Source organism: Triticum aestivum, chromosome 4B (assembly GCF_018294505.1).
Source record: "Triticum aestivum cultivar Chinese Spring chromosome 4B, IWGSC CS RefSeq v2.1, whole genome shotgun sequence".
Taxonomy (NCBI): domain Eukaryota; kingdom Viridiplantae; phylum Streptophyta; class Magnoliopsida; order Poales; family Poaceae; genus Triticum; species Triticum aestivum.
This window is the reverse complement of record NC_057804.1, coordinates 353,125,322-353,138,350: the sequence shown is the minus strand read 5'-3', so window position 1 is coordinate 353,138,350 and position 13,029 is coordinate 353,125,322. Positions and strand designations below refer to the sequence as shown.

Genomic DNA, 13,029 nt, shown 5'->3' with positions numbered 1-13,029 from the left:
ACCTAAACTAACCAAAGTTGACAATAAAGAAAATAACACAATAGCAAGGAAGGTTCAAATTATCTTCAACAATCTTTTTGGTATTTTCGTAATGCTTGAGAAATTAAGATACTAACAAAAGCTATCATCAATGACAAGAGAAGTAAAAGGACATGAACATAACACACACATATATATCACAGGTTCATAGCTAGCACAAGGTACAAGATATATCACTGGGACTACAAAATGAACACCGGTTACAAACAGGATTATAAAGCACATGTACTGGACTCACATCACACTAGCCAAATCTTCTTGACATAAATCAGTGCAACAATAACTAGAAGACTAAACTGTCAAACATGATATATATCACAGGAACTTGAGCAACAGTCTACAGTAAACTGGACACTAATCAGTAGCAAGTGCAGTACATAATTAATATATTTCACACACACACACACACACAAATAAGAACATGGTATTACAGGGCACTGTTCTAATACTCTCCGATGAACAAAAACAGTACTACAGTACTAAACAATCACCAGTCTAAAACTGAACATGTCATAGCATTATTATACAGTTACAAATCTGAACCAATAGCAAGTTTCAAGCACTAGCCAAATATGAATATTACATATGATCTCAAGTCTACAGAAATTTAGAGAATGAAGGGGAGTAGCAGCAATTTATGGTTCAGATTAGGAGCAGAGCAGGAGGCCAAGGAAGAAGCAGCAGCGTTTAGGAGATGGAGCAGCATCGTGAGGTTCAGAGAAGGAGCAACAGTAGGGGAAAGAAAAGAAGAGCAGTAGCAGTGACGTGAGAAGAAGAAGCAGTAGCAACTTGAGGTTCAGAGCAAAGAATCAGCAAAGGAGGCCCTAGAGAGTGGAGCTGTAGCAGATTCGTGGGGGAAGAGCAGCAGCAGGTTGGGGCGCGCGGGAGAAGCAGCAGCAGCGGTGCAAGGAGATAGAGTAAGCAGAGCAGCAGCAAGTTGGAGAAGATTAGGAGCAGCAGTACGAGGGGTTCAGAGGAGCAGCAACATGAGCGCAAGAAGAGCAGGAGCAACAGCAGCGGAGGTGAGGAAGAAGAAGCAGCAGGTTGAAGAAGGAGGCACCAGCATCGGGCGCGCGATGGATCAGACACCGCCGACCCTCTGTCTGGTGAGTTGCGTGAGGTGGATCTGGAGTGGTGCTGGTGGTGCATGGTGGAGGTGCTGGGTGGCACGGCGCTGATGGATGGAGGTGATGGTGGAGTGGTGGATGGAGATGGGTGATGAGGTGGGAGGCGCACCAACACGCCGGCCTGGCCGTGGTGGCGGCCGGAGGTGGAGAAGGAGGGGTGAGGGAGAGAGAGAGATGAGCCAGGCCCGATGGGGATCGGCTGCGCTAGGGATTTTTGATCCCCTCCTCTGTTGTGTCTTTTTTTTACTTTGGCCCTCCTCCTTTCTTCTCTCTTCCCAAGAAGATCCTCCTCTTCTTTTAGTTTGCTCCCCTACATTACTTCTTTCCTTCACGCTCAAGCCTTGACGTATTTCTTTCATGCCCTTCTCTCTTCTCGTTAGCCACATAGTAGAAGTCTTGACGATTATAGTGCCTTTGCGCACTCTTCTGCAAAATAAACAATTCACTAGTCAACATTCTCTTTTATGATTATCATTCGAATATTCAACAAGTCATAGCAAGAATGGATGGATATATCTCAATAAAAGGTGAATTTGTGTGCCCAAATAGTATATAAGAAATGTGCTTATCAAGTTCCCCCACACTTAAATCTTTGCTTGTCCTCAAGCAAAGGAAAAAAAATTGATGGTGACACAACTCACACTGCCTAGTAAAGATGCACTTTCCGATAGATAGTAATTCCGACAATACTGGAACTAAGCAAATGTACTCTACTAAAGCTAAATTGTGATAAGAAATATTTTATAACACACTGTAAATGTTCCAAGTCAATGGCCTTGAGTCAAAGTGAATACTAATAATCAAGAGCTGGCTCTGTCTTCAGCCCTGAGATAAGCTGGGACCCCAAAATCAATTAGAAAAACAAGTTACTTATTGAATTTAAAGCACAAGTGATGATATTATATCAGTCTCACCAAAGGAACATACCACCGATCCCGAGAACATGGTATACACCTGGCTCGACCAAATTATTAGTATATTTTTTTTGTTATCTCCCCAAAGGAACATACGACTGATCCCGAGAACATGGTATACACCTGGTTCGACAAATTATTAGCATATTTTTTTGTTATTATCTCCCCTAAGGAACATACCACCGATCCCGAGAACATGGTATACACCTGGTTCGACAAATTATAGCATTTTTTATATAAATTTTTTTACAGTCCAATCTACCAGATTTCACAAGCCACCGATCCAGGGAACATGACATGCTACTATAGGTCGATCGGACTTAAATTATTATAATTATTTTATATAGTTATTTGAAAATTACTTAGCTTAAGTAAAATAGGAATAATTGAAAGAGGAATCCATAGCTAATGGCACTGTTTTTCACATACTACAGATCCAGAGATCATAGCTACTACTTAAGTGCCACCAGTTACTTAGCTTAACTTCGGACAGTCAGACACAGCACATCAATTCATTAGTAGGTTTCACTTAGACTCAACGCATTCCCATTGAACATTTACATGGAGGTATAAAGTATTCATTATCACAAATTACCATAAGAAGAATACAGCTGCATAGTTTTAGTATTAAGAGAATCAACAATCTTCTTGGAGTGAATCCTACTTTGCAGTGAAGAGTAAGGTGTCACAATGCAAAAAGTGTTTCAATGCAATAAAATGCCAGTTCTCGTACTAAATTTTCTAAAGGTTGCTTCAAGTGGAACAGAATCACCTGGTATTTGTATACTCTTCTCTCCTACTTTCTTCTCTCCACTCTTCTCTGTTTGTGTTCCCTGTTTGTGCTCCCCTCATCGCCATGCTCTGACTCCACCAGGATCCCAAGGAATGTCACCTCGAACCTGGTCAGCATGTAGTAAACAGTGTAGTAGCAAAAGCCTGAAATAGGACTCACACAAACAACTACAAGTGATACGGTCGATGCCCTCCAAGTCATCAATGGAATATCCAATTATATAAGCATAACTATAAAGCACATGTTTAGGATGGCAGAAATCAGCATGGTCAATACTCACACGAGGATGACATTTATCATTAAGCTCAAGACTAGCATGAGGAAAGTAATTGTGATCATCACAAATGAGAGCAATTCCACTAACACGGTATATATCATCATATCCAAGCAAATGAGTTTTCAAATCAATCTTAAGTGATGGTATCATGTAATGCAAGGTGGTAGCAAAGAAATCACAAGGCATCATGTCATCAAGAGGATTGAGTAAACCTGACACATCACACTCTGGTATGACAATAGGCAAATGAATCTCATGTTCTTCATCTTCATCTACAGCAGCTTCTTGTACTTCTTCAGGAGTAATAGATGATGAGTCTTCAACTTGATCACTTGGGAATTGCAGCTCTTGACCATCTTGTTCCTTGTCTTCTAGTTCATCTTCTTCAATCTGAGGTATCTCTTGCTCAAGGCACTTGCTAACTTGCTCAACGAAATGTGAAGGTGTTGGAACCTCACATGTATCCATGGATATCTCAGCCACACTCAACTCAAGTTGTGAAGAAATAGTGCTGCCAGCATTGATGTTCTTCTCAATCTTCCTTACTTCTTCCACTAGCTCCTTTCCACTCTTAATCTTCTTCATTTCCTCTAGTATAACCTTCCTAATAGGATCATCCTCGGCACTCCAAGTGAACTCGAGACTCAAAAGTGTGAGCTTGTCTATGTCATCAAACTCATCTTTGCTCGAAAGGTGCTGGAGTTGTTGGTTGACGAAATGGAGGACCATTTAACTCCATTGGACACATCTCCTGGTATTGAGGTATATGAGTAGGAGGTGAATAAATCTGTTGTGGAGCATAGTTGTGGTTCTCCTCATTGTACTTGAATCCCTGCATATGATTACTAGAACCAAACTGTGAGATCTCAGTGTTGTTGCTCCTATATGACATATTCGGGATTTCAGGCCACCCATGTGAGTAATTGTTTTGGTATGAGCTATGCTCTTGAGTGAAGCTCATGCCAAAACAATCCGGAGTGTGAGAGTAGCCACGCTGACATTCAGCGGGCGAATGGCCCTGAAATCCACAAATATGGCAAGTAGGAGCAACATAAGGATGGCCTCTGGAATAAGGATCGTACGAACTAGGCCTATCCTCAAAAACTCCTTCTCGCTGCCGAGCTAAATCATCTAATCGATGGGAAATCTTACCTATCAGTTCTTGAACACTTTCCGTGCTGTTTGTAGTGTTGCTCGCGTAAGCCTGATGATCTGAATAGTAAGCCATAACCGAGAGGATAATCCAACTGCAAAAAGGAAAAGAAGACAAAAAGATACTAACTAAAACAGGTGTTAGTGGCTAGAGATATATCACAAATATATAGCACAAAGGGAAAAACAAGAAAAACCTAGTCTATGGCCTAACAAAATCTCTCGACGCTACTCCCCGGCAACGGCGCCAAAATGATCATAGTAGGTGCAGTGGGGTTTTTACGCCCAAACTGTGAGTGTTGTGTTCTCCTCAGGGACTAGGCGACGTCAACTATACTCGGCTAAAGCTAGGTAATAGAATTTAGATGATGATTGCAAGGAAATATAGACCTAAACTAACCAAAGTTGACAATAAAGAAAATAACACAGTAGCAAGGAAGGTTCAAATTATCTTCAACAATCTTTTTGGTATTTTCGTAATGCTTGAGAAATTAAGATACTAACAAAAGCTATCATCAATGACAAGAGAAGTAAAAGGACATGAACATAACACACACATATATATATCACAGGTTCATAGCTAGCACAAGGTACAAGATATATCACTGGGACTACAAAATGAACACCGGTTACAAACAGGATTATAAAGCACATGTACTGGACTCACATCACACTAGCCAAATCTTCTTGACATAAATCAGTGCAACAATAACTAGAGGACTAAACTGTCAAACATGATATATATCATAGGAACTTGAGCAACAGTCTACAGTAAAGTGGACACTAATCAGTAGCAAGTGCAGTACATAATTAATATATTTCACACACACACACACACACACACAAATATGAATATGGTATTATAGGGCACTGTTCTAATACTCTCCGATGAACAAAAACAGTACTACAGTACTAAACAATCACCAGTCTGAAACTGAACATGTCATAGCATTATTATACAGTTACAAATCTGAACCAATAGCAAGTTTCAAGCACTAGCCAAATATGAATATTACATATGATCTCAAGTCTACAGAAATTTAGAGAATGAAGGGGAGTAGCAGCAATTTATGGTTCAGATTAGGAGCAGAGCAGGAGGCCAAGGAAGAAGCAGCAGCGTTTAGGAGATGGAGCAGCGCGTGAGGTTCAGAGAAGGAGCAACAGTAGGGGAAAGAAAAGAAGAGCAGCAGCCGTGACGTGAGAAGAAGAAGCAGTAGCAACTTGAGGTTCAGAGCAAAGAATCAGCAAAGGAGGCGCTGGAGAGTGGAGTTGTAGCAGATTCGTGGGGGAAGAGCAGCAGCAGGTTGGGGCGCGCGGGAGAAGCAGCAGCAGCGGTGCAAGGAGATAGAGTAAGCAGAGCAGCAGCAAGTTGGAGAAGATTAGGAGCAGAAGTACGAGGGGTTCAGAGGAGCAGCAACATGAGCGCAAGAAGAGCAGGGACAGCAGCAGCGGAGGTGAGGAAGAAGAAGCAGCAGGTTGAAGAAGGAGGCACCAGCATCGGCGCGCGATGGATCAGACACCGCCGGCCCTCTGTCTGGTGAGTTGCGTGAGGTGGATGTGGAGTGGTGCTGGTGGTGCGTGGTGGAGGTGCTGGGTGGCACAGCGCTGATGGATGGAGGTGATGGTGGAGTGGTGGATGGAGATGGGTGATGAGGTGGGAGGCGCACCACCATGCCGGCCTGGCCGTGGCGGCGGCCGGAGGTGGAGAAGGATGGGTGAGGGAGAGAGAGAGATGAGCCAGGCCCGATGGGGATCGGCTGCGCTAGGGATTTTTGATCCCCTCCTCTGTTCTGTCTTTTTTTTTTACTTTGGCCCTCCTCCTTTCTTCTTTCTTCCCAAGAAGATCCTCCTCTTCTTTTAGTTTGCTCCCGTACATTACTTCTTTCCTTCACGCTCAAGCCTTGACGTATTTCTTTCATGTCCTTCTCTCTTCTCGTTAGCCACATAGTAGAAGTATTGACGATTATAGTGCCTTTGCGCACTTTTCTGCAAAATAAACAATTCACTAGTCAACATTCTCTTTTATGATTATCATTCGAATATTCAACAAGTCATAGCAAGAATGGATGGATATATCTCAATAAAAGGTGAATTTGTGTGCCCAAATAGTATATAAGAAATGTGCTTATCAATGCTTAGTTCGATAATGTTGCACAAGATTATGTCCAATTTTGATAGCACTTTCATTGTCAAAAAGCAATGGAACATGTTTCACATATATCCCATAATCTTTAAGAGTTTGGGTCATCCAAAGTAATTGAGCACAACATGAACCAGCAGCAATGTACTCCACTTCGGCGGTAGATAAGGATACCGAGTTTTGTTTCTTGGAGGACCAAGACACAAGAGATCTACCAAGAAATTGACAAGTACCCGAAGTGGACTTTCTATCAACCTTGTCTCCGGCATAGTCTGAGTCAGAGTAGCCAACAAGATCGAAAGAGGCCCTCTTAGGATACCAAATGCCAAAATTTGGTGTATGTATTAAGTATCTCACTATCCTTTTCACAGCCTTAAGATGACATTCTTTGGGAGCAGCTTGATATCTTGCACACATGCACACACTTAGCATAATATCGGGACGTGAAGCACATAGGTATAACAATGAACCAATCATAGAGCGATAAACCTTTTGATCAACCGGTTCACCATCTTTGGTCAAATCAAGATGTCCACTAGTAGGCATGGGTGTAGACATACCTTTGCATTCTTGCATATTGAACTTCTTGAATAAGTCCTTAGTGTACTTTGTTTGAGAGACAAAAGTACCTTCCTTAGTTTGCTTGATTTGCAACCCAAGAAAGAATTTGAGTTCACTCATCATTGACATCTCAAACTTCTCCGACATTAGCTTTCCGAACTTCTCATTAAAATGAGGGTTAGTTGATCCAAATATGATATCATCAACATAAATTTGGCACACAGATAGTTCTCCATTAACCCTTTTAGTGAAAAGAGTAGAATCAATTTTCCCAATTTCAAATCCCTTTCCATGTAGAAACTTAGTTAAGCATTTGTACCAAGCTCTAGGAGCTTGTTTAAGACCATAAAGAGCTTTGTGAAGTTTGTAAACATGATTTGGTTTCTTAGGATTGACAAAGCCGGTAGGTTGTTTAACATAAACTTCCTCCTCTATTTCACCATTTAGAAAAGCACTTTTAATGTCCATTTGGTACAATGTGATATCATGGTAATTAGCATACGCAAGTAAGATGCAAATGGACTCAAGTCTAGCAACAGGAGCATAAGTCTCACCATAGTCCATACCTTCGACTTGTGTGTAGCCTTGGGTGACGAGACGTGCTTTGTTGCGAACAACTTGTCCATCTTCATCTTGTTTGTTGCGAAACACCCATTTGGTACCGATGATGTTGTGGTTGTTGTCGGGCTTCTCAACCAATGTCCAAACTTGGTTTCTCTCAAAGTTGTGTAGCTCTTCATGCATAGCGTTCATCCAATCCGGATCTTCCAATGCTTCTTCAACCTTCATAGGTTCAATGCTAGAGATGAAAGAATAGTTTTCACAAAAGTTAGCTAAACGAGTTTTAGAGCGAGTGATTCTCCCGGTTTGAATATCATTGTAGATTTGCTCGACGGGATGGTCTTTAGAAATTCTTGCTCAAACTCGTGAAAGCTTTTGCTTGGATCTTGGTTGAACATCTTTTTCATCTTCTTCTTCTTCTTGATCTTCTTCATTGCTGACGTTGTCGTTCTCTTGTCGTGGTGGAGAAGGAGGTTGTTGACGTTCTTGATGCACTTCCTCGTTTTCTTCATCTTGTTGTGTCCTACTTGTGGATGCTTCCGTGTCAACTCTTGGTTCACCTTGTCGTGAAGTAGAAGCTTCCACTTGGACGGACGAGGTACTCTCCTTCACCTTCGTTGGACGAACCTTGCCAATAGACAAGTCTTGGATTGCTTCCGAAGGATCTTTGTCTCCTACATCAATTGGCAATTGCTCTACTTACGAGCCGTTAGATTCATCAAACTTCACATCTACCGTCTCTTTAACCTTTCGGGTGAAATTGTTGTAGACACGATAAGTGTGAGAGTTTGAGCCATAACCTAGTAGGAAACCTTCATGAGACTTAGAAGCAAATTTAGAACGACGATGCTTATGAAGAATGTAGCACTTTGAGCCGAATACTCAAAAGTATCCAACTTGGGTTTGTTACCGGTGAGGAGCTCGTATGCCGTCTTGCCGAGTAGCTTGTGAAGATACAAGCGATTTGTTGCATGACAACCTGTCTCGACCGCTTCTTCCCAAAAGTGCTTCGGCGTCTTGTACTCATCAAGCATCGTTCTCGCCATTTCGATGACCATACGGTTCTTCCTCTCAACAACTCCATTTTGTTGAGGTGTGTATGTAGCCGAGAACTAGTGTGAAATCCCTTCTTCGTCAAGAAAGGTGTCCACATTTGCATTCTTGAACTCCGTTCCATTGTCGCTGCGAACCTTCTTGATCTTCACTTCAAACTGATTTTGGGCCTTCCTAGCGAAGTTTTTGAAGATCTTTTGGACCTGCGATTTATCATCGAGAAAGAACACCCACGTAAATCTTGAAAAATCATCAACTATAACTAGACCAAAATTATTTCCACCGAGACTCTTGTAAGAGTTGGGACCAAAAAGATCCATGTGAAGTAGCTCAAGTGGCCTCCTTGTGGTCATGATGTTCTTCACGGGATGCCTTCCTCCAACATGTTTACCTCCTTGACAAGCACTGCAAAGTCTATCCTTATCAAATATGACATCGTTAACTCCAAGGATATGATTTCCTTTAATAAGCTTGTCAAGGTTTCTCATGCCAACGTGACCTAGCCGTCTATGCCATAACCAACCTTTTGAGGATTTAGCAATGAAGCAAGTTTTAGGTTGAGCCTTTTTAGTGAAATCAACAATGTAAAGATCACCCCTACATATACCGGTAAAGACCATTTCATGATTGTCTCGATGAAACACTTGGCAATCAACTTCAGTAAATAAGACATTAAAACCAAAGTCAGCAAGTCTAGATACTGAAAGTAAGTTGTATCCAAGAGATTCAACGAGCATGACATTTTGCATGGAGCTATCATGTGAATGGCCACCTTACCGAGGCCAACCACCTTACCCTTTGAGTTGTCACCGAAAGTGACATACTTTGGAGGACTATCATTATCAGCGAGCTCACGAAACATGTCTTTATCTCCGGTCATGTGATCGATACATCTAGTATCAAGAACCCATTCCTTTCCTCCTGACATATATCCCCGAAGATTTGCCATAAGACCAAAGTGTCTCATTGCATCATCAAGATCGAAGTCACTTTCATCATCCTCGTCATAGTATCCATGTTCAACATCGTCATGTGGTGGATCAAATCCTAGAGAGGGTGATTCGTTAGATTGAGTTTGACAATGATCTTGTCAATGAATTTTTATAGCTTTGGAAATAATATCACTAATAATACCAACATTTCCTTTGGCACGCATGAGGCTCGTAAGCTTAAATAGACGATCACCAAACATAGGATCACTAGTATTCATCTTACTCAAGGCAATAGACTTATGAAGAATTTCATCAAGATTTTTCAAAGAATAATCAGGAAATCATTCCTCAAGAAATTTCCATATAGTGTAGGCACACTCAAGAGTAGGCAGTTTTATAATCAAGTTTCTAGGCAAGCCTCTAGTGATAAGATTAACAGTTCTAACATTCCTAATCATGTCAATAGACTCATGAAGGGTAGGATGCATAGGATCAACACAAGGTGCACAAGGACTAGCAATGTACTTGTTCAAATGATATTGATTGAAAATTACAAGCATCTCATTTTTCCACTCATGAAAATACTCTCCATCAAGAATAGGCACTCTATGTCTAAGACTCCCCAAAGTAGACTCATCCATCTTCTTCCAATGGTGATTAAACCAAGGCAATGGAGACCAATACTCTGATACCACTTGTAGGACCTTGAGAAGAGGTGTCTAGAGGGGGGGGGATGATTAGACACTAAGTACCAAAGTTGCAGTTTTTAACCCTTTTAAGTTTAAGTGGAGTTTAGGCACAAATTTAACATTCACAACACATAGCAAGCAAGTATGCAAAGAGTATATGAGCAGCGGAAAATAAAGCATGCAACTTGCAAGAATGTAAAGGGAAGGGTTTTGGAGGATTCAAATGCAGTTGGAGACACAGATGTTTTTGGCGTGGTTCCGATAGGTGGTGCTATCGTACATCCATGTTGATGGAGACTTCAACCCACGAAGGGTAACGGTTGCGCGAGTCCACGGAGGGCTCCACCCAAGAAGGGTCCACGAAGAAGCAACCTTGTCTATCCCACCATGGCCGTCGCCCACGAAGGACTTGCCTCACTAGCGATAGATCTTCACGAAGTAAACGATCTCCTTGCCCTTACAAACTCCTTGGTTCAACTCCACAATCTTGTCGGAGGCTCCCAAGTGACACCTAGCCAATCTAGGAGACACCACTCTCCAAGAAGTAACAAATGGTGCATTGATGATGAACTCCTTTCTCTTGTGCTTCAAATGATAGTCTCCCCAACACTCAACTCTCTTTCATAGGATTTGGATCTGGTGGGAAGAAGATTAGAGTGGAAAGCAACTTGGGGAAGGCTAGAGATCAAGATTCATATGGTAGGAATGGAATATCTTAGCCTCAACACATGAGTAGGTAGTTCTCTCTCAGAAATAGGATGCTGGAAGTGTAGGCTTGTTCTGATGGCTCTCTCCATGAATGAAGAGCAGGCGGAGGGGTATATATAGCCTCCACACAAAATCTAACCGTTACACACAATTTACCAAACTCGATGGGACCGATTCAACAGACTCGGTCAGACCGATTTAGTAAACCTAGTGACCATTAGTGATTTTCGGTGGGACCGAAATGCAACTCGGTAGGACCGATTCGGTTAGGGTTAGGGCATAACGTAGTCTCGGTGGGACCGATTACACAAACTCGGTGGGATCGATTTTGGTAATTAGCTAAACAGAGAGTTGGTCAGGCAAACTCGGTGGGACCGATTACTCAAACTCGGTGGGACCGATTTTGGTAATAAGTTAACCAGAGAGTTTGCATTGTAATGTCGGTAGTACCGATTACACAAACTCGATGAGTCCGATTTTGGTAATGGACATACACAGAGAGATTACAATCCCATCTCGGTGAGACCGAGATCCCTATCGGTAAGACCGATTTTCCTAGGGTTTGTGGCAGTGACTAAGACATCCAAACTCGGTGGCACCGGATAAAAGGAATCGGTGTGACCGATTTTGGCTTTGGGTTTAGGTCATTTGTGGATGTGAGAAAGTAGCTGAGGGTTTTGGAGCATATCACTAAGCACATGAAGCAAGAGGCTCATTAAGCAACACCTCATCCCTCCTTGATAGTATTGGCTTTTCATATAGACTCAATGTGATCTTGGATCACTAAAATGAAAAATGAAGAGTCTTGAGCTTGAAGCTTGAGCCAATCCTTTGTCCTTAGCATCTTGAAGGAGTTCCCACATCCTTTAGTCCATGCCACTCCAATGTTGAACGTGTCTGAAAAATACTAGATAAAAGTGTTAGTCCAACAAGAGATATGTTGACATTAATTACCAAAACCACCTAGGGAGCACTTGTGCTTTCACCTTGCATAGAAGTCTCCGCTCCTCGGGAGCCAGCCTGAGGAGGCCGATCCCTTTAGAGGTCTTGGTGTCGTCTGCCTCGCCAGGCTTGGCCCCTCGTGAGGGTCTTGAGTTTGTTGATGGAGCCACATAGTGGGCCGCAGGCAGGCAAGTCTGGGTACCCCCGTATCCAGAATGTCGACAACTTGTCCTGTTGGAATTTATGCTTATAGACATATGCCTGGTTTATGCAATGCACATGCTACCTTTCAAAGATGTATGACTGGAATATTATCCGATTTTTGTGAAAAGATTGTCGAGGTATTCATGGATGATTTTTCCGTATATGGGACATCTTTTGATGATTGCTTAAGCAACCTTAATCGAGTTTTGCAGAGATGTGAAAAAACTAATCTTGTCTTGAATTGGGAGGAGTGACACTTTATGGTAAATGAAGGTAATGTCCTTGGGCATAAAATTTATGAATGAGGTATTGAGGTAGATAAAGCTAAAGTTAATGCTATTGATAAAATGCCATGTCCTAAATATATAAAAGGTATAACAAGTTTTCTTGGTCATGCTAGTTTCTATAGAAGGTTTGTTAACGACTTCTCTAAAATTTCTAGGCCTCTTACTAATCTTTTACAAAAAGATGTTCCATTTGTTTTTTTGATGATTGTGTAGAAGCCTTTGAAATACTTAAGAAAGCCTTAACCTCTGCACCTATTGTTCAACCACCTAATTGGAATTTGCCTTTTGAAATTATGTGTGATGCTAGTGACTATGTTGTTAGTGTCATTCAAGGACAAAGAGTTGATAAGAAATTGAATGTTATCCATTATGCTAGTAAAACTCTAGACAATTATTTGTGTATAAAATATGGGTATTTTATACCCTGACTTATGCACAGACAGTAGCAGCTCCCTTGCTGGCCAAGCCTTGCTAGAAATTACCAAGATCAAGATTCAAAGATCCAGTTGCGGAGCTACTGGAGAAATCAAGACGAAGCATCAAATTCAACACTAAATACAACCCTTGGCGGCAAGGTGAAGGTCTGACAAGCTCCGTGCCGGCAAGCTCTTGCTAGCTACCAGCGCTCCACCTCATCGAGCAGCTAGTCG

General features: G+C 41.9%; 1 protein-coding gene across 2 annotated transcripts; it reads right to left on the bottom strand.

Moving 5' to 3' along the window:
• Window positions 1–401: 401 nt before the first annotated feature.
• On the bottom strand, window positions 402–6,090 carry LOC123092166 (uncharacterized). Of its 2 annotated transcripts, none has more exons than XR_006444364.1 (2): window positions 2,853–6,090; window positions 402–1,592 (listed from the first exon to the last, which is right to left on the bottom strand). XR_006444364.1 is itself a non-coding variant. In XM_044513854.1 (2 exons), the coding sequence occupies exon 2, from the start codon at window positions 3,877–3,879 to the stop codon at window positions 2,929–2,931; it is 951 nt and encodes a 316-aa protein (XP_044369789.1). In that variant the 5' UTR covers window positions 3,880–3,995; window positions 4,303–6,088; the 3' UTR covers window positions 402–2,928. The 2 variants fall into 2 exon arrangements, 1 of the variants encoding a protein (XP_044369789.1); XM_044513854.1 differs by having other exon boundaries at window positions 402–3,995; window positions 4,303–6,088.
• Window positions 6,091–13,029: the final 6,939 nt, after the last annotated feature.